The sequence below is a fragment of the Schistocerca gregaria genome, chromosome 3 (genome assembly GCF_023897955.1).
Source record: "Schistocerca gregaria isolate iqSchGreg1 chromosome 3, iqSchGreg1.2, whole genome shotgun sequence".
NCBI classification, from domain to species: Eukaryota; Metazoa; Arthropoda; class Insecta; order Orthoptera; family Acrididae; genus Schistocerca; species Schistocerca gregaria.
In genome coordinates this window covers 343,354,186-343,381,872 of record NC_064922.1, presented here as the reverse complement: position 1 = coordinate 343,381,872, position 27,687 = coordinate 343,354,186, and the positions used below count along the sequence as shown (strand labels likewise).

The following is a 27,687-nucleotide window of genomic DNA, read 5'->3' as shown; positions in this document are numbered from 1 at the left end:
AAATACACTGAGGTGTCAAAAGTCGTGAGGTACCTCCTAATATCGTCTCGGACCTCCTTTTGCTCAGCGGAGTGCTGCAACTCGACGCGACATGGACTCAACATGTCTTAGAAACTCCCCTGCAGAAATAAGGAGCCATGCTGCTCTGGAGCCGTCCGTAATTGCGAAAGAGTTGCCGGCGCAGGATTTTGTGCACGAACTGATCTCTCGATTATGTCACATAAATGTTAGATGGTATTCGTATCGAGCGATCTGGGTGGCCAAATCGTTTCCCAATGACAGTGCATTGTCATCCTTAAAAATTACATCGTTGTTTGGGAACATGAAACGCATGAATGGCTGCAAATGGTCTACAAGTAGCCGAACATAACCATTTCCAGTCAATGATCGGTTCAGTTGGACCAGAGGATCCAGTCCATTCCATAGAAACACAGCTCAGGGCATTTAGGAATCATATCCAGTTTGCACAGTGCCTTGTTGACAACTTGGGTTTATGGCTTCGTGGGGTCTGCGCCACAGTAGAACCCTACCATCAGCTCTTGTCGACTGAAATCGCGAATCGTCTGACCAGGGCACGGTTTTCCAGTCGTCTAGGGTCCAATCGATATGGTCGCGAGCCCAGAAGAGGCGCTGCAGGTGATATCGTGCTGTTAGCAAAGGCACTCGCGTCGTTTATCTGGTACCAAATTTCGCAGCACTGTCCTAACGGGTATGTTCGTCGTACGTCCCACACTGATTTCCAGGGTTATTTCACGCAGTGCTGCTTGTCTGTTAGCACATACAACTACGAAAACGCTGCTGCTCTCGGTCTTTAAGTGGGGACCGTCGGCTACTGCGTTTTTCGTGATGAGAGGTAATGCCTGATATCGAAAGGTGTAAAGCTTTGTGTCGTGAAGTCATTAAAGGTAAACGAGTGGGCCTTTGGCTCCGGAAGCCCATGTCAATGAGATTTCTTTGAATGGTTCGCACGCTGACACCTGTTGATGGTCGAGCACTGAAATCTGCAGCAGTTTGCGGAAGGGTTGCACTTCTCTTCAGTCGTCGTTAGCCCCGTTCTTGCAGGATCTTTCACCGCCTTCCTGTATCACGGTACGCTCGTCGAATGGTCATACGGAAAAATCCCCATTTCATCGCTACCTCTGAGATGCTGTGTCCGTTTTCCCTGCGCCGACTATAACACCAAACTCACTTAAATCTTGATAATCTGCCATTGTAGCAGCAGTAACCGATCTAACAACTGCTCCAGACACTTGTTGTCTTATATACACGTTGCCGACAGCAGTGTCGTATTGTGCCTGTTTACAAATCTGTGTATGTGAATACACATGCCTATACCAGGTTCTTTGTCACTTCAGTATAGGTAGTTCAAAAATGGTTCAAATGGCTCTGAGCACTATGGGACTTAACTTCTGAGGTCATCAGTCCCCTAGAACTTAGAACTACTTAAACCTAACTAACGTAAGGACATCACAAACATCCATGCCCGAGGCAGGATTCGAACCTGCGACCGTAGCGGTCACGCGGTTCCGGACTGTAGCGCCTAGAACCGCTCGACCACTCCGGCGGCTAGTATAGGTAGTAATAGCGATTTTATGGAGTGTGATTCTTGTGACTTTCAGCCAAAACCTGCTGGAGATTATAGTGACAACATGAATGATGAAGTGTTCAGAATAGGTCCAGTATGTGCTGCTGGAAACAGAACCCCTTAACTTGTTACTGTGGACAACGATTTGCATCTACCGTCACGGTTGAATTCAGGCTACGAAAACCATGAAGAAAGTAAGACATAAAATGACTGTGGAAATGAGAGCCAACGTCGACCAGATTGCAATTTAGCTCCAATTACTTGAACAGGTTAAAGCTTACGCTGTAGACTGCTACACTGTTCATGAAACGGCTAAGGCTGCGAGTGATGTCGGTTCGTTACAGCCGTACCACTGGAACGTAACGCCTATACAGTTTATTGCGATTCAGACAAAAGGATGTATCCCTGGAAACAGTAAGACATTCAAGTTACAGGATGTGCTGACATTATACACGAAGCACTTCACTGCCGAAAGTTACAGAGATGCAGAACGGCATGTCGTAAAAGAAGAAGAGACAACACGGCATCAGTTAAGCAAATGGCAGTTACTGTGTGAACTGCGGTAGTCAAATTCTGATACTGAAAAGAATTCAAAGATTGCCAGACGGCTGATTGTAAGCACTTTCTTCAGTGGTTTCATTTCAGTATTTGATTATACGGTGTAATCTATACAGTACGCTTTTACACTGATCTAACATGGACGATCTGAATCATGCAATACTGGCGTGCACTAAGTACAACGATTCACAAACAGTACTGCAAAGGAAATTGGATGCAAAGGGTTTACCACTACAAACAACTGTTACCATTTGACTCTAAAGATTCGATATAAATAAGTACAATTTGATAGCAGAATACTTAAAAGAAGATGATATACAGAATGAAATTTTCACTTTTCAGGGGAGTGTGCGCCGATATGTAGTTTCCTGGTAGACTAAAATTGGGTGCCGGATCGAGACTATCACTCGGAATCTTTGCCATTCGCTCGCGAATGTTCTATTGACTGAGCTACCCAAGCGCGACTCACGACCCTCCTCGCAACTTCACTTCCGCCAGTATCTCGTCTCTTACTTTCCAAACTTAACAGAAGCTCTCCTGCGAACCTTGCAGAACTAGCACTCCTGAAAGAAAGGATGTTGCGGAGACATGGCTTAGCCACAGCCTCGGAGATGTGCTCACAATGAAATTTTCACTCTGCAGCTCGAACTAGGACGGGAATCGGCGAAATGCATCTATAATGAGGATGATGGGCAAGGGACACTACATTAGTAGTCAGTGGATAAGTTGAGGATTTGGGTCTGACGGGAGATGTGCTACGTCAGTCCGTGCAGTTCCGATGACCAGTGTGTCCGGATGGTTTAGTGGCCAGAGCATCCGCCTAGTGAGGAAGAGACCCAGCCCGGCACAAATCTGCAACTTTTCCCATTGATTTCAAGCAATGCCTGCTCGCAGCCAATGTCTGTAATTCCTTTGCGTCTTAATTCATACTGGCTGATGGATCAAAGTGGTGTCTGTTCTTTCGGACATATCTGAAATAACGGACCATATTCATGGATTCAAAATATGACAATTAAAACATTTTGTCCTTTGGGTTCAAACATTTTAAATTAAATTAATAAAACAGCAATCACATGTCATTTCTTGGAATTTATGCGATATAATTTGTATCACAGGGACGTTACGTAAAAGTAACACTAAGCTTAATGAGAGCACTATAATAATTTTTATTTCCATTTTGACTCCTATTTTGACATCCAGTTTACAATTTTCAATTTATTAACTGTTCTCAGAGAAGGAGGTTTCGGGGGCACTGGAACCGTGAGAGTAATTTGAGTTCTTCAAAAATGTTCGCTTCCAAAGAAGAAGGAACAGAAACATGAAAGAGGTATCATTCATTCTACCACAATCAGTGGTCTGTTTCTGTGCAAATGGCATGAAAACTCCTTTGTTTCTGCATCATAAAATACAACACAATCTAATGTTCTCGCCGAAGTTCCTCTACCCTCCATTCTGACGGAATACAACAAGCACATAGATGGAATTGTTCCCATTGATGACAATGTGACTGATTACGGGACAAATATCTATAACAGAAAATGGGATTGGTGTTTTTTCAGTTGGTTATTGGATGTCGCTGCGCACGATGCCTAGATACTCCACTGAAAAAAAGGAAATACAATCCCTCGCATAAATTTTCGAGGAGAAAATGTGCAAGTGTATTTCAAGAGATAAGCAACGCCACTAAAAGGACCTGGACAAACGAACACTCCAGTACTGTGGTAGATGAGCTCCAGCTTGATGGAATGAACTATCTGATTGTGAAACTGTACCATCTCAAAAGAAGAGGATATGTTGGACCACCTCAAAAGAAGACGAGGTTTTCCAATAAACTCTATGTCACCAACACTTATCCAGTGCAAGAAATGCAATGTGGTACTGTGGTTTGAATGTTTTGCTGCTTATCATACAAGGTTTTTGTTTTTGATTTCTGATCTGTCTCTTGTATAATTTATTTCACTGAGTAAAAAATGTGTAACCTCTTCATATAAACGTATGTTGCTCGGCATTACATATATCGTACAAGGTAAAAGTAATAAATATAAAAAAAATACCAAAAAATTAATTTGGGCACTATGGGGTTACGCATGAGCTCTACTATAAACATCAGATTGCCAAATAGTATTTGGAATATCTGAAACGCGTCCTCGAGGTGAAACTGAAATAGAAGAGGAAGTCACTGAAGGAAGACTGTGGTGCTTTACTCATTCACCTGCAAAATCTTGCGACAGTGAGAGAACGTACACACTGCACCCATTTTCATGTCTGTCTTGCATATGCATGAAGCTTCACAGTAGTAAATCTATTTATACCGTAACATCTTGAGCGAAATAAGAATCAAGCAAATAAAGGTTGTGCATAATATTCATGTACTTTTATTTCGTTTATCGGGTTTATAAACTTGAATATTTCAGTGTTTGATCTTGGTTGTAAATTTAGGTTTTGATAATGGAACACGTTACATTCTATTCATGAAGTGGATGAGGAAAACACAGGACACAAAAATCCCCAGCTGACTACTCTCTCAGCTTTAGATGTGTTTTATAACAATTCCGAATTGACTTGATTGTAAATTACTTGAAAACAAAGCTTTCACGTTTTATTATTTAGCGAGGACATGCACTGAAACAGAAGTGAATGTTCTACAGTTATTAATGTAATACATGTTTTCTTGTTCTCAAGTTAATGTAACTGACGACACGGAAATTGTATGCGGAGCCAAACACATCAAAAATTCATGTGTTGGGTCTATTGATTTTACTCGTATCCACAGGCAACATGGTTAACACATGCTTGTAAACTGGAGTTCGGTACAGGGGTAGCTGGTCTGACTTGCGATGGTGACAAAATTGTAACACCTATGTTTCACCGTCAAGGGGAGAAGTGACGGTGGTGTAAAATTCCTGATCACCAGACGTTATGTCAAACTCAAATCCCTCTACAGTGTCCCATTGAGAGAGGACGTGGCGAACCGTCCTTCAGTTGGATGTGTTAGGCTTGGCGGCCTCCTTGGTACTACACGAGAGAGGCGGTGACATCGAGTTTCGCTCTCCTCCTTTCATCAACATCGTCATCATTATCCTCCTTTCACCATAACTGTCATCATCATTATCATTAACGACGACAAGAATACGACTATAACACGATATTAGACACCAAGGTAAGATACAGAGTGGATTTGGTGGTGGTATGGTTGTTGTGTGAGGGATTGTTTGGTCCAAGATGGAGGTGAGGTAATCCTCCCGAACTGAGGATTTGGAAAGAGAAAGAGAGGAGAGGGGAAGGGGCATGTAAGAATAGGAGCAGCGGACTGTTGTGGTTGGAGATATTAAGTAGAAACAATGCAATTGCGTGTATCAAATTCACAGGATGTGAAGGTTATACATGAGTTTCAATGTGGATAGACAGGAATGATAACATGAAGTGTCAACAAAAGATTTCTGTTAGGGATAGTAAGTTGATGTGAACAGTAAGGCAGCGAGAACGATGTTCAAGAAATAAGAAGGAGTGATAGGATTTCGGGAAAGCATTTACCCAAGTAGTGTTTGCGCAAGTGAGGATCAATTGGGTAAAGGCTTTGTGGGTGTGGAGGAAGGAGAAGGGACATTGTCCCGACGTTAGGCTCATTAATATTTATAGTGCATTGTGCGATTTCTGTTGGACGGGTAATGGGTGGAAGTATTACATTAGCTCACGGTTTCTATTTAATGTGACACATTTTAATGTGTTAGTTGGAGAGGGTGGTTGTAAACGAAAGTGGAAGCCGTAGTGGGTCGTTCTGTGATAATTGTCGCGTTTTAGAAAACGTTTGTCTTGAACTGCAATAGACTGACCCAAAGATTAACTGGTTCAGTGGGAACGGGAGGCTCATTAGAATTTCTGGAAGGTACAGTAGAGAGCTCCTAAATTGGCAGTGCAAAGAGTATATACCTGTGGAGAGAGGATATACTTTTGAGGCATGGATCCTATGCGAAGAAGATGTGGGACGCTATGTATTAATAGTATTTTAGATTAAAATGCATTATAATTTAAATTTGACAAAACTTTAAACTGTGAAGGAGAAACCAAAGACATATCAAATGGTGCAGTAAAAGTGAGTGGCATGGGGGTAAAATAGTATTAGGAAACAATTAAAACATTTGCATTTTAAATTGGAAAGTATGCATATCATATATTTTAAAGTAATGGTGATAAATTGTTTCCCTAGTGCTCCAGATAAAGAACGAAACTGATGTTTGGTTTACAGTCAGTTACACTGATATGTAAGTATAAAAGGCGAAAAAATAAATAATTCTAAAATATATCCTTTGTTAACTGTTGTTTCCCAGGAGCCAAATTTCCACTTTCCTGGTCATCAGTCATTTCATTTATTTAACACATTTCTCCATGTTTGGCATCCTGCAGTAATTATTCTATTTCTCCTCTCTTGGCCCAATACGCTAATTAAATTGTGCTAAAAAATAAATTGCAGACAGAGGGAGACAGATGGAAAAAAATAAGTAAACTGTTTGTTAATTCAAAAGTAATTGCCATCACTGTTAATAAATGTATACCACTGTGAGACGTCCGGAACCGCGGGGCTGCTACGGTCGCAGGTTCGAATCCTGCCTCGGGCATGGGTGTGTGTGATGTCCTTAGGTTAGTTAGGTTTACGTAGTTCTGAGTTCTAGGGGACTTATGACCTAAGATGTTGAGTCCCATAGTGCTCAGAGCCATTTGAACCACTGTGAGACAAGTCGATCAGTACCTTCAGGGAAAAATGTTTTCGGTTGCCTACCATGATTGACCCCAGGCGTGCACCCGTGCGTCCGAAAAAAATCGACTACCATGAATGACGTTCTTCAGGGCTCCAAAAAAGGAAATCGCGTATAGAGCGCTCGAGACTGTATGAGAGATGTCTACGGGCTTCCAAGTGAAACTTCTACAGCATAGTAGAAACAACCTGGGCAAAATGTGGGCGTGCATTACCCTGCGTTTGGGCTTGCAAAGCGTCCACGTGAGGTGACTGAGATATACACGCGGTGTAACGAACCAACTCAAACCAATTAATAAAGCCGTGTTCCGGTTCAGACTGTTCACCAGTTAGGTTCCTTCAAGCGCGTTCTAACGTAATATTTAGCGAAAATATACAACCGATCGCTAGACGAACGATCTTTACCTGAGGACTGCAAAGCCAATACAAAAGAAAAGTAAACAGAAGTAATCTCCTTGAATTACAGACCAACATCACTGACACCGATTTGCTGTAGGATTTTGGAACATATACTGTGTTCGGACATTTTGAACTGTTGTCTCATCGGTAACACGGAGTCAGAAGATATTGTTCCTGTGAAACACAACTGGCTCTTTACTCACACGAAGTAATGAGTGCTATCGACAGAGGATCTACAATTTATTCCATATTTCTAGATTTCCAGAATGCACAAGAGGCTTCTAATAATATTGCGTGTCTATGGAGTATGATCGCAGATGTGCGACAGCTTTCATGATTTGTGGTCATAAAGGCCACAGTTCGTAATGACTGACGGAAAGTCACCGAATAACAGTAGTGATATCTGGCATTCCACAAGGAAGTATTGTAGACCCTCTGCTGTGCGTAATCTGTATAAACAATTAATAGACAATCTGAGAAGTTCTCTTACATTGTTTGCAGATGGTGCTATCGTTTAATGTATTGTAAAGTCATCACAAGAACAAAACTATTTGAATGATTTAGACTTGCAGCGAGATCTTTTCACGAAATTTCATCACCAACTTTCTACTCTGAAAGCAAAAATATTTTGTTGTTGCCCCAACTACGAGTGGTGTTCAACAAGGAATGCAACACATTTTTTGCTTGGCCAGTTTCGGTTGAAAAACTGCGGAATTTGTTGTGGGTCATCGGAAAATATTCCCGCTTCAGTCCGTATAGTTTCACAAAGTTGCGATGGGTGGTGCTGCTATACGTAGCCTTCAAAATAGCGTCTTTAACGAAGATGCGTTCCCAGCAGGGAGTTGTCATTGACTTTCTTTTGGAGGAAAATCAGAGCATAGCAGATCTTCGTAGGCTCTTGCAGAATGGTTACGAAGATCTGGCAGTGAACAAAAGCACGGTGATTCGTCGGACGAGGTGTCTGTCATCATCGCAACAAAGTAGCGCAAACCTGTCCAATCTCCCGCGCGCCGGCCGATAGGTTCAATGTGATCGTACAATGTTGGAACGTGCGGACACTCTCATTCCAGGTGATCGACAGATAACAAATCGATCTGCGCAACTTGACGTCTCTGTCGGTAGTGCTGACACACTTGTTGACGAGTTGTGTTACTTAAGGAGGGTAGGAGGTCAAACGGGTCGACTTTGAGCAGGAGAGGCACCACAGGACATTTTAATTTCCGCTGCCTATACTTTTATAAATAAATTCATAAAACCTTGTCAGCATGACCAGGAAGGATTCAGGATTCACACTCATAGCATTGGAAGTTAAAAAGCAAAACAAAATAAATTTTTTCACAAATGAAATTTCATCACTTCTTCACTTACAGGTGTAAGAAACTCTAGAATTTATTTAATTTATGAAAAAAATGAATGAGCCATTACATTTTAAACCTCATGTTTAGAAAAAAAATATAGTTTATTATCTCCATTTTTAGGCACACTTTTTAGTAGATTCAGAAAATTCTAAGAGTTTCATACACATGTAAGTATGGTTTGTGTGCTGTGCAAAATTCATCGAAGAATCTCTCTCACTTATGAAGAAATGTGTACGTGTAGCAAGAAATGCGGCCAATAGTAAGTGAAAAAATTATGAAATTTCACAAGTACAAAAAATTCATTTTGTTATGTTTTTGAACTTCCACTGCTTTGAGTGTGAATCCTGAATCCTCCCTGGTCATGCTAACAAATTTTTATGAATTTATTTGTAAAATTATAGGTAGTGGAAATTACACTACTGGCCATTAAAATTGCTACACCAAGAAGAAATGCAGATGTTAAACGGGTATTCATTGGAGAAATATATGATACTAGAACTAACATGTGATTACATTTCCACGCAATTTGGGTGCATAGATCCTGAGAAATCAGTATCCAGAACAATTACCTCTGGCCGTAATAACGGCCTTGATACGCCTGGAATTGAGTCAAACAGAGCTTGGATGGCGTGGTACAGGTACAGCTGCCCATGCAGCTTCAACAAGATACCATAGTTCATCAAGAGTAGTGACTGGCGTATTGTGACGAGCCAGTTGCTCTTCAACCAATGACCAGGAGTTTTTAATTGGTGAGAGATCTGGAGAATGTGCTGGCCAGGGCAGCAGTCGAACATATTCTGTATCCAGAAAGGCCCGTACAGGACCTGCAACATGCGGTGAGGCATTATCCTGCTGAAATGTAGGGTTTCGCAGGGATCGAATGAAGGGTAGAGCCACGGGTAGTAACATATCTGAAATGTAACGTCCACTGTTCAAAGTGCCGTCAATGCGAACAAGACGAATACACGCTTCCACTGTGCGTTCACCGCGATGTCGCCAAACAAGGCTGCGACCATCATGATGCTGTAAACAGAACCTGGATTCATCCGAAAAAATGACGTTTTGCCATTCGTGCACCCAGAGTACACCACTGCAGGCGCTCCTGTTTGTGATGCAGCGTCAACGGTAACCGCAGCCATGGTCTCCGAGCTGACAGTCCACGCTGCTGCAAACGTCGCCGAACTGTTCGTGCAGGTGGTTGTTGTCTTGCAAACGTCCCCATCTGTTGACTCAGGGATCGAGACGTGGCTGCACGTTCCGTTACAGATATGCGTATAAGATGCCTGTCATATCGACTGCTAGTGATACGAGGCTGTTGGGATCCAGCATGGCGTTCCGTATCACCATCCTGAACCCAGCGATTCCATATTCTGCTAATAGTCATTGGATCCTGACCAACGCGAGCAGCAATGTCGCGATACGATAAACCGCAATCGCGACAGGCTACAATCCGACCTTTATCAAAGTCGGGAACGTGATGGTACGCATTTCTCCTCCTTACACGAAGCATCACAACATCGTTTCACCAGGCAACGCCGGTGAACTGCTGTTTGTGTATGCGAAATCGGTTGGAAACTTTCCTTATGTTAGCACGTTGTAGGTGTCGCCACCGGCGCCAACCTTGTGTGAATGCTTTGAAAAGCTAACCATTTGCATATCACAGCATCTTCTTCCTGTCGGTTAAATTTCTCGTCATCTTCGTGGTGTAGCAATTTTAATGGCCGGTAGTGTAAAATGTTCTCCAACTTCAAGTCAGTCTTTTTGACGTCCTACCCCCCTTAAAGGTGTGTGCCTGCCGTGTTCCTCGCCTCCAAACAGAAGACCATACAGAGCAACGAAAGACCTTACGCGTGGAAGTGCTTGCGGGTTACGAGGGAGGCTATTGATTCAAATGGTTCAAATGGCTCTGAGCACTATGGGACTTAACATCTGTGGTCATCAGTTCCCTAGAACTTAGAACTACTTAAACCTACTAACCTAAGGACATCACGCACATCCATGCCCGAGGCAGGATTCGAACCTGCGACCGTAGCGGTCACGCGATTCCAGACTGATGTGCCTAGAACCGCACGGCCAGGAGGCTATTTGTGCAGCAAGAAGTTGCCTCCGACGTCGACCAGTAGATTAGTGTTATGCGGGTATACAGGCTCTCCCAGTTTGGTCGCCGCACTGAAGGAAGGTAATATTGGAGAATAGTGGGGAATAATATGGCTGATCCGTCAGGGTAGCCGAGAGCGCTGACGCGCTGCTTCCTGCACTCAGGTAGGCGCGCCGGCCCCGGATCGAATCAGCCCGGCGGATGAACGACGATGGCCGGTGTGCCGGCCAGCCTGGATGTGGTTTTTAGGCGGTTTTCCACATCCTACTAGGTGAATACCGGGCTGGTACCCATGTTCCCCCTCAGTTACACGCGTTGAAAACATTTGCCAGAGGTCCGCACTATTTCACGATTTACACTCGACACAGACAGTTTTGCGTACTGTGATTCCGTCGTGGTGGGTACGGGGTGGCGGCAGGAAGGGCATCCGGAAATCCGCAACATTAACATTGCCAAATCTGTTGTAACCACGCCGACCCGGCGATCGCCGCGGGACTATGGCGAAAGCGAAAGAAAGAAAGGGGGAATAATATGGCCTACTGGAATCCTTAATAAAACCAACCTCCTTTCAGTAATCTATAAGTTGCATTACTTATCGAACGCTCCTGGTACATAGGAATCGTACATCAACGTTTTAAAATAAGAGAAATGACAGCTCGTACGGAAAGATTTAAGTGTTCGTTTTTCCCACGCACTGTCAGAGTGTGGAACGGCAGAGGGTCCGAGTGTAGTTCGATGAACTGTTTGCCAAGCACTTGAGCGTGAACTGCAGCGTGTAGATGTGGATGTCCATTTTTTGACTTTGTCCGTAACTTGCTCGTGTTGAGCACTGCTCCCGTTTCTTCTGTGTCGGTGCGGGACTCACCTGACGTGCGAGAAGGCCTCGGGGTGCAGTCCCAGCAGGCGCGCCACGGCCGCCACGACGCGCCGGCCCTCGTCCCAGGTGTGCACGCTGAAACACACGCACACACTGGCTCAGCCTCGGCCTCTCCACCTGCCGGACCGCAGCTCTGCTTCCTCTCTTCCCGACCGCAGGCCACCTTCCCGGAGCCGCCAACATTCCCAGACCGCTTCCGCGGTACGTCACTTGTGCTGCGGGCTTCCCTCACACAGTCGCCCTCCTGCCTTTTCGGAGGCGACGTCGTTCCAGCGAGTCTTGTACGTCTTTGTTCCACAGAGACGCAGAAATTATTTACTGACAGAATTAATTGGGGGCTCGACACAGTGGTCTTTACAGCCCAACAACTTGCTCCCTGTTTGCATTTTCCACGGTTTACGGGATGGATGATTATCGAGCCTGTGAACAATCCTTTCCGTCATCCTTGGCCTAATCTACGAAAGCACCTCACCTGTAGGTACCTTGCTGACGCCATGACATTCAGCCCTAACAAAGTATGCACAATTACAATAAAATACGATAAGGAATGAAAAAGGAAGCCGCCTGGTAGAATTTTTCACAGAGCATAACTTAATCATAGCTATCACTTGGTTCAAGAACCATGAAAGAAGGTTGTACACATGGAAGAGCTCTGAAGATGAAGGATTCAGATAGATTATATAATGGTAAGACATTCAGGTACCAGGTTTTAAATTGTAAGACATTTCCAGAGGCAGATGTGGACTCTGACCACAATCTATTGGTATGAACTGTAGATTAAAACTGAAGAAACTGCAAAAAGGTGGGAATTTAAGGAGATGGGACCTGTATAAACTGAAAGAACCAGAAGTTCCAGAGAGCTTCAGGGAGAGCATGAGGGAACGATTGACAGTAATGGGGGAAAGAAATGCAGTAGAAGAAGAATGGGTAGCTTTGAGAGATGAAATAGTGAAGGTAGCAGAGGGTCAAGTAGGTAAAAAGACGAGGGCTAACAGAAATCCTTGCGTAGCAGAAGAGGTATTGAATTTAATTGATGAAAGGAGAAAATATAAAAATGCAGTAAATGAAGCAGGCAAAAAGGAATACAAACGTCTCAAAAATGAGGTTGACAAGAATTGGAAAATGGCTAAGCAGGGATGGCTAGAGGACAAATGTAAGGGTGTAGAGGCGCACATCACTAGGGGTGAGATAGATATTGCCTACAGGAAAATTAAAGAGACCTTTGGAGAAAAGAGAACCACTTGTGAATATCAAGAGCTCAGATGGAAACCCAGTTCTAAGCAAAGAAGGGAAAGCAGAGAGGTGAAAGGAGTATATAGAGGGTCTATACAAGGGCGATGTTCTTGAGGACAATATTATAGAAATGGAAGAGAATGTAGATGAAGATGAAATAGGAGATGTGATACTGCGTGAAGAGTTTGACAGAGCACTGAAAGATAAGTCGAAACAAGGCCCCGGGAGTAGACAACATTCCATTAGAACTACTGACAGGCTTGGGAGAGACAGGCCTAACAAAACTCTACCATCTAGTGAGCAAGATGTATGAGACAGGCGAAATACCCTCAGACGTCAAGAAGAATATAATAACTCCAATCCCAAAGGCAGCAGGTGTTGACAAATGTGAAAATTACCAAACTATCAGTTTAATAAGCCACGGCTGGCAAAATACTAACATGACTTCTTTACAGACGAATGGGAAACCTGGTAGAAGCCGACCTCGGGGAAGTTCAGTTTGGATTCCGTAGAAATGCTGGAACACATAAGGCAATACTGACCCTACGCCTTATCTTAGAAAATAGATTAAGGAAAGGCAAACCTACGTTTCTAGCATTTGTAGACTTAGAGAAAGCTTTTGATCATGTTGACTGGAATACTCTTTCAAATTCTGAAGATGGCAGGGGTAAAATACAGGGAGCGGAAGGCTATTTACAATTTGTACAGAAACTACATGGCAGTTATAAGAGTTGAGGCGCATGAAAGGGAAGCAGTGGTTGGGAAGGGAGTGAGACAGGGTTGTAGCCTCTCCCCGATGTTATTCAATCTGTATATTGAGAGAGCAGAAAAGAAAACAAAAAAAGTTCGGAGTAGGTATTAAAATCCATGGAGAAGAAATAAAAACTTTGAGGTTTTCTGATGACAATGTAATTCTGTCAGAGACAGCAAAGGACAGCAGTTGAACGGAATTGATAGTGTCTTGAAAGGAAGGTATAAGATGAACATCGACAAAAGCAAAACTAGGATAATGGAATGTAGTCTAATTAAATCGGGTGATGCAGAGGGAATTAGATTAGGAAATGAGACGCTTAAAGTAGTAAAGGAGTTTTGCTATTTGGGGAGCAAAATAACTGATGATGGTCGAAGTAGAGAGGATATAAAGTGCAGACTGGCAATGGCAAGGAAAGCATTCTGAAGAAGAGAAATTTGTTAACTTCGAGTATAGATTTAAGTATCAGGAAGTCATTTCTGAAAATATTTGTATGGAGTGTAGCCATGTATGGAAGTGAAACGTGGACGTTAGATAGCTTAGACAAGAAGCGAATAGAAGCTTTCGAAATGTGGTGCTACAGAAGAATGCTAAAGATTAGGTGGGTAGATCACATAACTAATGAGGAGGTACTGAATAGAATTGGGGAGAAGAGGAGTTTGTGGCACAACTCGACTAGAAGAAGGGTTCGGCTGGTAGGACATATTCTGAGTCATCAAGGGATCACCAATTTGGTACTGGAGGGCAGCGTGGAGGGTAAAAATTGTAGAGGGAGACCAAGAGATGAATACACTAAGCAGATTCAGAAGGATGTAGGTTGCAGTAGGTACTGGGAGATGAAGAAGCTTGTACAGGATAGAGTAGCATGGAGAGCTGCATCAAACCAGTCTCTGAACAGAAGACCACAGCAACAATAACGATAACACAAATTACTTCACTGTGCGAAATCTACAGATAAGTGGGGACAACGAAAATAAATATCCCTACACGCATGTCTGACGGAAGAGACATTATTGACGATCCACAGGTGTACTAAGTATTTCGCAATTTATTTGCTGATTGCGAGTTCTTTGACATCAGCTATATTAGGTACAGTTGCACTACCTATTAGAGCGAAATGAAAATATATGTCAGTCTGGGACTCGAACCTGGATTTTACATTATCGCGAGCGTTCGCCTTAACCACTTCTGCTATCCGTGAACGCTCCCTAGACTCATATGAACTTCCGTATGTCACACTTTCTGCATCCTTAAATGGTAATCCGCAAAGTTCATAGCCATATAATTTCTTGGATTCCCGGAAAATGAAGAATGAGATAACGAGGACTCGAGTCCGTTGTTGTCGTCGTGTGTCCACTTAGGCTTGTAGCACTTATTAAGTAAATTGAAGATGGAGGGGGGGGGGGGGGAGAAAGGAAAGGACGAGGAAGGAACTATTGATCAGCTGTATCAAGAGTTTCTGCGGATTCTGTGACGACGAGTGACATTGTGTGCCGGGTAGGGATTCGAACCCGGGATGTCCTGCTTCCTTGGCAGCTCCGTCGATCACTGCGCTACCAGGACAGTGTTTATGGCAATTGCGTGGACTGTCGGCCGACCCATATTCCCACCTTGCGCCACCTATCACAGTCCCTATCCACGTTTCTACACGCTCGCTGCTTTCAGATTCCCTCAGGAGGTCGGACGTAATTGTGGACCTGCACTGAAGATGGTAGATTCATTACCCATCGAGGCGAATCAGTTACATGAATGTGTGGTGTCTGTTCTTTCGGACATTTTCGAAAGAACAGACACCATGCGGAATCCACAGCTGTTATATATATTACGTAAATTGAAGGTGGAGGGGGGAAAAGGAAAGGAAAGGGACTATTGGCGTTAGCTGCAGCGGGTCTGTATGCGGAGTCAGCGTTGACGAGTGAAAATGTGTGCCAGACCGTGATTCGAACCCGAGGGGGAGAGGGGCAGTTCATACTAGCTTCGCGTTTAATGGCGGAATGGTTTTAGATTTAACGACAAATGGCTCCTAGTGCACATGGTATTAGTCAGTAGCCATTACACGTTTTGGCTTTATTTAAACTGACTCCGAAGTGAAACTTCTGCCTGTCTGCGGCAGCAGGATGGGAAGTAGTTTATGAAGATTTTTTTTCCTGGTAGTAGAAGGGGACGTGGTGGGTGGTAGCAGCTGCTCTCCCCAACCCCTTGCTGGGTACGCCGACGCCAAAGGGACTCCAAGTTGAGGTCTTCAACTGAACTCCTTGATTGAAGACGTCAACCAAGGAGTGTCGCATTCCCTCCTTTCATAAGGCACTGAGGACAGGTGGACACTGGTTCTGAGCCTGGCAATCGAGAACTGTACGCCATTTCTCTTCCCCTCGGCGGAGAAATGCTAGCTAGATAATTTCTATCACTATCAAGAATCGAACAGCCAACTCTCTCAAGTCGAAAACCAATGCTCAAGGGTAAGTTAGTGACCTATGGGGAAGAATAAAACGAAACCAGATAATTTTACAGTTACATTTCCTTCCGGTGTGAACAGAGAACTCTCTGAAAATCACACGATGACATTACAAACCGTTGCAGAGCAGCCATTACACTCTGCAGCTGAAAGGAAACACTATTGTCCTACACTAACGGACAATGCAAATTTAGACTCAACTGGTTACAGTATCTGTTTACATTATCCGTGAACACTCACGTTTACTGAATCTGGGATGACGCTTTGTTGAAGAGAGAGTATGTGTCCGCAGCTAGTGGTCTTGTGGTAGCGTTCTCGCTTCCCGCGCACGTGGTTCCGAGTTCGATTCCCGGCGGGGTCAAGGCATTTTCCTGCCTCCTGATGACTGGGTGTCGTTGTGTCATGTTCACCATCATCCTTCATTCCCATAGCGGTTGGAGGAAGGCAATGACAAACCACCTCCACTAGGACCTTACCTAATACAGCGGGTCTCCCGCATCGTTCCCTACGTTCCTTGGAGTGTAAGACCACATCATCATCATCCTCCCATGTCACAAGACAGAGATCTGGGTAAGCACTGGAACACCGCTACTGGACGCTCAAAGTGCGGAAAAATAGTCGCCTGGATGGTGGAGTTTCGGCACATGTTGGTACTCGCCGAAGGCAAGCGATACGTACGTTGAAAACCGCGTTAGGCGAATCATCTCCTAACCAGACGATGATGGAGGTACGGCCTGTGAAATGTTAATCTGGGAAGAAATGGAGCCCCTGATACACCTGCCAACGTATCTCATCGGCGGATGATATAGAAACCTACAGTCAGATCATGTCCATCAGTTTCTTCACCTACAGTACAGCGCAGGTGATTTGCACTCCAGCAAGGCAATGTCCTGAACACCTAAGAGGCAGTGTGGCGTTCTGGTCACGGCAACGGCCTACGTCTTAGTTTACACACCGCGAGTTCTACGCGGTTGTCGCAATCCAGACTTCCATGATTTCCAGTGATTCCGGCGGAGGCGGCACAGCTTGCGGCAGCTGCGAAAGCCAGACCGCAGATCATAACCGGGTTACGAAGATTGAGACTTCCATTCTTTCTTTTACTTTACGAGTCGAAACAAACTTCGGTGAAATCAAAGGTAAGGCTGGCTACATTAAGAGTGCAACTGAAATTCCACTGTTAAATGCAGAGAAGAGAGCGTATAGGTGGAAAGAGCACACTGAAAGCCTCTATGAGGAGGAAGATTTGTCTAATGAGACGGAAGAAGAAACAGGAATCGATTTAGAAGAGATAGGGATCCAGCATTAGAATCAGAATTTAAGAGAGCTTTGCAAGACTTAACATGAAATAAGGCAGAAGAGACAGATAACATTACATCAGAATTTCTAAAATCATTGAGGGAAGTGGTAGTAACGACTATTCACGTTGGTGTGTAGGATGTATGAGTCAGGCGGTATACTATCCGACTTCCGAAAAAAATATCATCCACACAATTCCGGACTGCAAGACATGACAAGCGCGAGAATCAGCTTAACAGCTCACGTATCCAATTTGCTGAGAAGAATAATATTCACAAGAAGAAAAAGAAAATTGAAGATGTGTTAGATGACGATCAGTTTGGCTTTAGGAAAGGTAAAAGCACCAGAGAGGCAATTCTGACGTTGCGGTTTTTAATGGAAGCAAGACTGAAGAAAAATCGAGACATGTTCATAGGACTTTACGACCCGGACACGTCAAATTATGCACGCTGTCGAAATTCTGAGAAAAATACTGATAAGCTATAGGGAAAGATGGGTAATATAAAGATGTACAAGAACCAAGAGAGAACAATTAGAGTGGGAGACTAAGAACGAAGTGCTGCGATTAAAATGGGTGTAAGACAGGGATGCAGTCTTTCGCCAACACTGTTCAATCTATAAATTGAAAAAGTAATGACGGAAATAAAAGAGAGGCTTAAGAGTGGAATTAAAATTCAAGGTGAAAGAATATCAATTACACACTACTGGCCATTAAAATTGCTACATTACGAAGATGACGTGCTACAGACGCAAAATTTAGCCAACAGGAAGAAGATGCTGTGATATGCAAATGATTAGCTTTTCAGACCATTCACACAAGGTTGGCGCCGGTGGCGACACCTACAACGTGCTGACACAAGGATAGTTTCCAACCCATATCTCTTACACAAACAGCAGTTGACCGGCGTTGCCAAGTGAAACGTTGTTGTGATGTCTCGTGTAACGCGGAGAAATGCATACCATCACGTTTCCGACTTTGATAAAGGTTGGATTGTAGCCTATCGAGATTGCGGGTTATCGTATCGCGACATTGCTGCTCGTGTTGGTCGAGATCCAATGACTGTTAGGAGAATATGGAATCGGTGAGTTCAGGAGGGTAATACGGAACGCCGTGCTGGATCCCAACGGCCTCATATCACTAGCAGTCGAGATGACAGGCATCTTATTCGAATGGCTGTAACGGATCGTGCAGCCACGTCTCGATCCCTGAGTCAACAACCATCTGCACGAACAGTTCGGCGACGTTTGCAGCAGCGTGGACTGTCAGCTCGGAGACCACGGCTGCGGTTACCCTTCACGCTGCATCACCGACAGGAGCGCCTGAGATGGTTTACTCAATGACGAAACTGTGTGCATGAATGGCAAAATGTCATTTTTTCGGATGAATCCAGGTTCTGTTTACAGCATCATGATGGTCGAATCCGTGTTTGGCGACATCGCGGTTTCAAAATGGATCAAATGGCTCTGAGCACTATGGGACTTAACTTCTTAGGTCATCAGTCCCCTAGAACTTAGAACTACTTAAACCTAACTAACCTAAGTACATCATACACATCCATGCCCGAGGCACGATTCGAACCTGCGACCGTAGCGGTCGTGTGGTTCCAGACTGCAGCGACTAGAACCGCTCGGCCACACCGGCCGGCGACATCGCGGTGAACGCACATTGGAAGCGTGTATTCGTCATCGCCATACTGGTGTATCACCCGGCGTGATGGTATGGGGTGCCATTGGTTACATGTCTCGGTCACCTCTTGTTCGCATTGACGACACTTTGAACAGTGGACGTTACATTTCAGATGTGTTACGACCCGCGGCTCTGCCCTTCCATTCGATTCCTGCGAAACCCTAAATTTCAGCAGGATAATGCACGACCGCATGTTGCAGGTCCTGTACGGGCCTTTCTGGACACAGAAAATGTTCGACTACTGCCCTGGCCAGCACATTCTCCAGATCTTTCACCAGCTGAAAACGTCTGGCTCGTCACAATACGCCAGTCACTACTCTTGATGAACTGTTGTATCGTGTTGAAGTTGCATGGAGAGCTGTACCTGTACACGCCATCCAAGCTCTGTTTGACTCAACGCCCAGGTGTATGAAGGCCGTTATTACGGCCAGAGGTGGTTGTTCTGGGTACTGATTTCTCAGGATCTATGCACACGAATTGCGTGAAAATGTAATCACATGTCAGATCTAGTATAATATATTTGTCCAATGAATACCCGTTTATCATGTGCGTTTCTTCTTGGTGTAGCATTTTTAATGGCCAGTAGTTTGGGATTCGACGATGACAATGCTATCCTCAATGAAAGTGAAGAATAGTTACAGAGTCAGTTGAATGGGATGAGCACTGCAATGAGTACAGTATACGGACTGAGAGTAAATCGAAGAAAGATAAAAATGATGAGAGATAGCAGAAACGAGAACAGCGGGAAACTTAAGATGAGGATTGATGGTCACGAATTAGATGACGTTAAGAAATTCTATAACCTATGCAGCAAAGTCACCAATGACAGACGGAGCAAGAAGAACACCAAAAGCAGACTAGCATTGGGAAAAATGGCATTCCTGGCCGAGAGAAGTCTACTGGAATCAAAGAGAGGCCTCAATTCGAGGAAGAAATTTATGAGAATGTACGTTTGGAGCACAGCACTGTATGGTAGTGAAACATTGACTGTGGGAAAACCAGAACAGAAGAGAATCGAAGCATTTGAAATGTGGTGCTTCAGAAGAGTTTTGAAAATTAGGTGGACTGATAAGGAATGTGGCCGTTTTACGCAGAATCGGAGACGAAAGGAATATGTGGAAAACACTGACAAGAAGAAGGGGTAGGATGATAGGACGCCTGTTAAGATATCAGAGAATAACGTCCATGGTACTAGAGGGAGCTGCAGACAGTAAAAACTGTAGAGGAAGACAGAGATTGTAATACAGCCAGCAAATAATTGTGGAAGTAGGTTGCAAATGCCATTCTGAGATGAAGATTCTGGCACAGGAGAGGAATTCTTGGCGGACCGCATCAGACAAGTAAGATGGCTGATGAGCCAAAAAAAAGAAAAGAAAAGGACATACACAGCGTACAGCGCAAAACAATGAAGTAGCTCTCAGTAATTTTTCAAAGCGACAACTGCGAAGAGAAGGTTACGCTAATTACAGGGTGCACAATGTCGTGACGACTACACACGGTCGAGTCACGTTCATGTGACCAACGTCTATGTTCGAAGTGAAGATGCAATATCCACTAATGAACGGCACGTCGCAGCAGTAACAGTGGAAGATATACACTGAAGAGCCAAAGAAACTGGTACACCTGCCTAATATCGTGTAGGGCCCCCGCGAGCAGAAGTGCCGCAACAGGACGTGGCATGGACTCAGATAATGTCTGAAGTAGTGCAGGAGGCAGTTGATACCCGTGAATCCTGCAGGACTGTCCATAAATCCGCAAGAGTACGAGGGGAGTGGAGCTCTCTTCTGAACAGCACGTTGCAATGCATCCCAGATATCTTGAATAATGTCCATGTCTGGGGAGTCTGATGCCGAGCGGAAGGTCTTAAGCTCAGAAGAGTGCTCATGGAGCAACTCTGCAGAAATTCTGGACGTGTGGAGTGTCACATTGTCCTGCAGGAATTTCCCAAGTCCGTCGGAATGCATAATGGATGCAGGTGATCAGGCAAGATGCTTACATACGTGTTACCTGTCAGAGTGGTATCTAGACGTATCAGGGGTCCCATATCACTGCAACTGCACACGCCTCACACTATTATAGAGCCTCCATCATCTTGAACAGTCCCCTGCTCACATGCAGGGTCCATGGATTCATGAGGTACTCTCCACACCCGTATACGTCCATCCGCTCGATGCAATTTGAAACGAGACTCGTCCGACCACGCAACATGTTTCCAGTCATCAACAGTGGATTGTCGGTGTTGAAGTGCCAGGCGAGGTGTAAAGCTTTGTATCATGCTGTCATCAAGGCTACACGACTGGGCCTTCTGCTCCGAAAGCCCATATGTTTCACTGAATGGTTCGCACACTGACACTTGTTGACGGCCCATCATTGAAATCTCACAGTATCATCTCTCTCATATCTTAACGTAATCCCTCTTCCTTTGCCCTAATATGTCTGAAAGTTCATTTCCCATACAGAGGGTGTCCATCTATACAATTTGAAACGAGACTCGTCCGACCAGGCAGCACGTTTCCAGTCATCAACAATCCAATGCCGGTGATGACGGACCCAGGCCAGGTATAACACTTTGTGACGTGCAGTCATTAAGGTACACCAGAGGGCCTTCGGCTCCGAAAGCTCATATCGATGATGTTTCATTGAATGGTTCGCACGCTGACACTTGCGACAGCCCAGCATTGAAATCTGCAGCAAATTGCGGAAGAGTTGCACATCTGTCACGCTGAACGCTTCTCTTCAGTCGTCGTTCGTCCCGTTCTTGCAGGATCTTTTACCGCCCGCAGCGATGTCGGAGATCTGATGTTTTACCGGATTCCTGATATTTACGGCACATTCTTGAAACGGTCGTACGGGAAAATCACCATTTCAACGCTACCTGGGAGACTCTGTGTCCCATCGCTTGTGTGCCGCCTATAGCACAACGTTCAAATTCACTTACATCTTGGTAACCTGTCATTGTAGCAGCAGTAACCGATCTAACAATTGCGCGAGACACTTGTCGTCTTAAGTAGGCGTTGCCGATTGCTTCACCGTATTCTGCCTGTTTAAGTATCTCCGTATTTGAATACGCATGCCTATACAAGTTTCTTTGGCGTTTCAGTGTATAAAGCGTGTCGCAGGGATGCGGGAGTGAGTGCAACCGTTGTTGTAATGCGGAACCGGCGCGACTTATTTGGCGTACGAAACGACATGATCATTGGATTTCGGGCCAACGCTGCAAGCATTTCCGAAGCGGCCAAGTTTGTAAATTGTTCGAGTGCCACCGTGGTTAAAGATTGACAAAATGGAACTATTCAAAACCGACGCCGAGCCGACTGTTGTGCACCAAAAGGTAATAGAGGTGAACGATGGCTGCGGCGATGTGAACGGGTGAATAGTCGTGCAACAGTTGAGCAACTAACTCCCTAGATGAACCAACGGGCTGTCAACAGTGTCTCTTCAACGACCATTGAGGAACGTTGATGCGTTTGGGACTGCACAGCAAGCGCACAGTTCATGCACCCATGCTGACTGCTGTCCATCGGCGACAAAAGCTGGAATTTGCACGCCAATACCTGACTGGAGGCCCACTGAATGGCGACAGGTGGCGTTTTCAGATGAAACACGTTTTATGTTCCACCGACAGACGGCTCGGCTGTTGCCGTATAGGTGAAACGTCTGAAAGCAAATACCCTGCTTGCATTATGGTCTGGGAATTGATTTCATGGTATTTCCTGGCTGATTTCCACATTCTGCAAAGCATAATTGATCAACACAACCAAGCATTTATCCTTGGGGACCTTCACCACCCCTGAATGCAATTTGTTATTCCTCGGCACGATGACATGTACCATCAGGGTAAATAATGCAAAGCGTCACACAGCTAGCAGTGTGCTTACATGGTTCGAAAAACACTCTTCAAATGGTTCAAATGGCTCTGAGCACTATGGGACTTAACTTCTGAAGTCATCAGTCCCCTAGAACTTAGAACTACTTAAATCTAACTAACCTAAGGACATCACACACATCCATGCCCGAGGCAGGATTCGAACCTGTGACCTTAGCGGTCGCGCGGTTCCAGACTATAGCGCCTAGAACCGCTCGGCCACCCCGGCCGGCCGAAGAACACTCTCCTGGCCACCAAACTCCCGGATTTAAACACGTTCGAGAATCTGTGGGGCCGCTCCAATAGGGCTGGTCACGCCATTGATCCTCAACAGAGGAGTCTAGTGGAGCTGGCCACGGCAGTAGAGTTGTGGCTCCACATTCCTGTCAGTATCGTCCAGAACCTTACTGTTTCTCTCCGCGCTTCAAAAGGTGTTAATATTTTGCAAAACTTTGAAAAATTCTGATACTTTCAGCAGCGAGGAACATAAAATTACTCAACAGGGTGACTCCACATTCCTTCCCAAGTCACTAGATTTAATAAATAACAAAGCTTGCTTTAAAACTACTCCAGATTTTGGTAAACGTCTTTAAAATGGCAGACCCAACCGTAAGGCTGTACATATGTCTTCCCACTTTGATAGCAGGTCTTCGATCTGTACTCCAAACTGAAACCAATGAAACTCCTGCAGTTCCATGTCCAAAAGAAAAACGAGTAAATCTGAGACAGATATGGCTGATACAGAGGGTGTTCGAGAGCTTTTAGGCAGTCTTGGCATTGTTGTGGTTTGTGGAAGGAACTGCAATTCACACACTATGAAACCTGCTCCATGAAGACTTTAGAAGTGGCAGTGACATTTATTTCTATTGAAATATTTACTTTGCCTGCTAAAATTAGGGTTTGCAGTCTATCTGCTACATATAACAAAGACTCCTTGACGTTTCAAATAACGTTAGCATAACATAGAAGCAGCAATACAGCTTCGGTAGTGTTAAATAAACAACAACAGCAACTACTACTACTTTTACAACAACAGCTACTACTACCACTATTACAAATAAAATAATAATAATAATAATAATAACAACAATGAAAAACTACTACAACATTGGCATTTCTACTAACACACTCAAGACTAAATTCTAACAATGCATTTACATCAGTCAACAGTAACTGGGTACTATTTATATCCATTGACAATGGTGGAAATAGAATTACTCATGGAGTTACAGCTAATAGGGAATACTTTGAGTGCGAGGTCGCAAGTTCAACCTTTAGTAAGGTTCACTTAAAAATTTTGTGTAACACTTATGACAGGAAAAATATTAGCTACTAATGACTCACCGTAACCATCAGGAGGGCGACAGAAAATAGGTGTCTGGGGGTGTAAAGATCAACCTTCTATGGGATGTTTGTGCTACACTTCTCAAAACACACATCGTCGACATTCAACAAATATTCAAAACAAACCATTAACTAGCACCATGAACACCGAATGGAAAATGGCACGCCACGGTGTTCACAAAGGTTCGCGTCATTAAGATAGGAGGCGAACTCCTTGGGAGTTACAAACGGTGCAGGTCGTTCGGCAACGTATCCCCTCTTAAAGAAAGTATACATAACGGGGTGATGATAACTGATAAACTGTGATGGCATGCAACCGAATGCGAATTAGTGTCGTGGAACTTATTGTGACAGTGGGTATTCTTTAAAGTGTAGATGCAAATTGTGTGTTTTTTCCGTGCTTATAAAACATAGTTTTATAGGCACGGTAAAAACAAACATCCAGAGGCTGAATTTTTCCAGTGTTTCCAGGTGGTATGAATTGTTATGTCACAAGCTTTTCAGGAGGGATAGTTTGCTCTAAAGGAGTATGATTTTCATACGCAGCCCAGGAATCAAACAAAAGCAAGTTATTTTGATCAGCTGTTGACTAAAGCAGATTTCATACCATAGCTGAAGTTCTCTTATGCCTGTTTTCCTATTCTTGCTTGCTGTGACGCAAATATTCCCTACTGGTAATGCAAGATCACGCACACGAGAAAGAATCGTAGCACCTCCAACTTCTCGCAGCACAATAAATTAGACATTGATATTGCTTGATCTTGATACAACTTTCTTGGTCTACATCTACATCTACATGGTTACTCAGCAATTCACACTTAAGTGCCTGGCAGAGGGTTCATCGAACCATTTTCATACTACTTCTCTACTATTCCACTCTCGAATGGAGCGTGGGAAAAACGAACACCTAAATCTTTCCGTTCGAGCTCTGATTTCTCTTATTTTATTATGATGATCATTTCTCCCTACATAGGTGGGTGTCAACAAAATATTTTCGCATTCGAAAGAGAAAATTGGTGATTGAAATTTCGTAAATAGATCTCGCCGCAAAGAAAAGCGCCTTTGCTTCAGTGACGGCCTACCCAACTCACGTATCGTATCAGTGACACTCTCACCCCTATTGCGCGATAACACGAAACGAGCTGCCCTTCTTTGCACTTTTTCGGTGATCTCCGTCAATCCTACCTGGTAAGGATCCTAGAGCGCGCAGCAACATTCCAGCAGAGGGGGGACAAGTGTAATGTAGGCTGTCTCTTTAGTGGGTTTGTCGCATCTTCTAAGTGTTCTGCCAACAAAGCGCAGTCCTTGTTTCGCCATCCCCACAATAGTATCTATGTGGTCTTCCCAGTTTAAGTTGTCGTAATTGTAATTCCTAGGTATTTAGTCGAATTGACAGCTCTTAGATTTGTGCGATTTATCGTATACCCAAAATTTATCGGATTTCTTTTAGTACCCATGTGGATGACCTCGCACTTTTCTTTGTTTATGCCTATTGCCACTTTTCGCACCATACAGAAATTCTCTCTACATCATTTTGTAATTAGAATTGATCGTCTGATGATTTTGCTAGACGATAAATTACAGCTTATTCTGCAAACAATCTACGAGGGCTGTTCAGATTATCACCTAGTTCATTTATGTAAATCAGGAACAGCAGAGGGCCCATGACACAACCATGCGAAACGCCAGATATCACTTCTGTTCTACTCGATGATTTATCGTCTATCACTACGAACTGTGACCTCTCTGAGAGGAAATCACGAAACCAGTCACACAACTGAGACGGTACTCCATATGCACGCAAATTGATTAATAGTCGCTAGTGAGGAACGGTATTAAAAGCCTTCTGGTAATCTAGAGATATGGAATCGATCTGAGATCCCTTGTCGACGGCACTCATTACTTCATGGGAATAAAGAGCTAGCTGTGTTGCATAAGAACGATAGTTTCTGAATCCGTGTTGGTTATGTATCAATGTCATTTTCTTCAAGGTGATTCATAATGTTCGAGTACAGTATATGCCCCAAAATCCTACTGCAAATTGAAGTCAGTGATATGGGTCTGTAATTCAATGGGTTACTCCTATTTCCTTTCTTGAATATTGGTGTGACCTGTGCTACTTTCCAGTCTTTAGGAGCAGACCTTTCGTCAAGTGAGCGGTTGTATATAATTGCTAAGAAAGGCGCTATTGTGTGTGCATAATCTGAAAGGAACCTGACAGGTATCCATCTGGACCGAAAGAGTTGCCTTTCTTAAGTGATTTGAGTTGTTTCGCAACACTTAAGGTATCAGTTTTTATGTCACTCATGCTAATAGCTGTTCTGGTTTCGAGTTCTGAAATATTTACTTCGTCTTCTTTCGTGAAGGAATTACGGAAAACGGCACTTAGTAACTCTACTTTAGTGGCACCATCATCGGTAGCATTTCCATCGCTATTGCGCAGTGACGGTATTGACTGTTTTTTGCTACTGGTACCTCTAATTCCCAGGGTTCCTTTGTTATGCATGTCCTCTTCCAATCTCGACTGTTCGGAGTCGAAAACAAATTCCTTACTGAACGACGGGATAAGTTTGTCTCCCTCTTCTACAAATTTTCGCGTCGATTCCGCAGTTTGTTGTGCATCGTCAAGGTGACGCTATGTTTGAAATTTCGTTATCTAAGTCTTCCAATTTTGTAGCACTGTTTGAAGTGATGCAACCATCCACAGCTTCCATGAAAATCAATGTAATCTGTTCCGACCGCAGTTTGATGTCCGTAACATAACAGGTCACTATCATGCACATTCTGTAAATTGTATCAAGCATCCTTGACACGCGCAAACACCAGTTTTTGTAACAACACATACACAGAAAGAAAGATCTCTTATCATTTAGCTACAATGTAGCAGGTCAGCAACTGGAAGCAGTTAATTCCATAAATTATCTGACAGTAGGCATTGGGAGTGATTTAAAATTGAATGACCACATAAAATTAATCGTCGGTAAAGCAGATGCCAGACTGAGATTCATTGGAAGAATCCTAAGGAAATGCAGTCCGAAAACAAAAGGAAGTAAGTTACAGTACACTTGTTCGCCAACTGCTTGAAAACTGCTCACCGGTGTGGGAGCCGTACCACGTAGGGTTGGTAGTAGAGATAGAGAAGATCCAATGGAGAGCAGCGCGCTTCGTTACAGGATCATTTAGTAATCGCGGAAGCGTTACGGAGATGACAGATAAACTCCAGTGGAAGACTCTGCAAGAGAGACGCCCAGTAGCTCGGTACGGGCTTTTGTTGAAGTTTCGAGAACATACCTTCACCGAGGAGTCAAGCAGTATATTGCTCCCTCCTACGTATATCTCGCGAAGAGACGATGAGGATAAAATCAGAAAGGTTATAGCCCACACAGAGGCATACCGACAATCTTTCTTTCCGCGAACAATACGAGAGT

General features: G+C 44.0%; 1 protein-coding gene across 2 annotated transcripts in view; it reads right to left on the bottom strand.

Annotated features, from left to right (window-relative positions):
• Positions 1-27,687, bottom strand: part of LOC126354820 (receptor-type tyrosine-protein phosphatase N2) — a 394,642-nt gene that overhangs the window by 56,862 nt on the left and 310,093 nt on the right. Inside the window, exon 12 of one of the 2 annotated variants that reach the window (XM_050004761.1) lies at positions 11,617-11,703. The exons of the other annotated variant lie outside the window; for it this stretch is intronic. Within the exon in view, the coding sequence (XP_049860718.1) occupies positions 11,617-11,703 (87 nt within the window). The remainder of the gene's footprint in view (positions 1-11,616; positions 11,704-27,687) is intronic. 2 annotated transcript variants of the gene reach the window in all.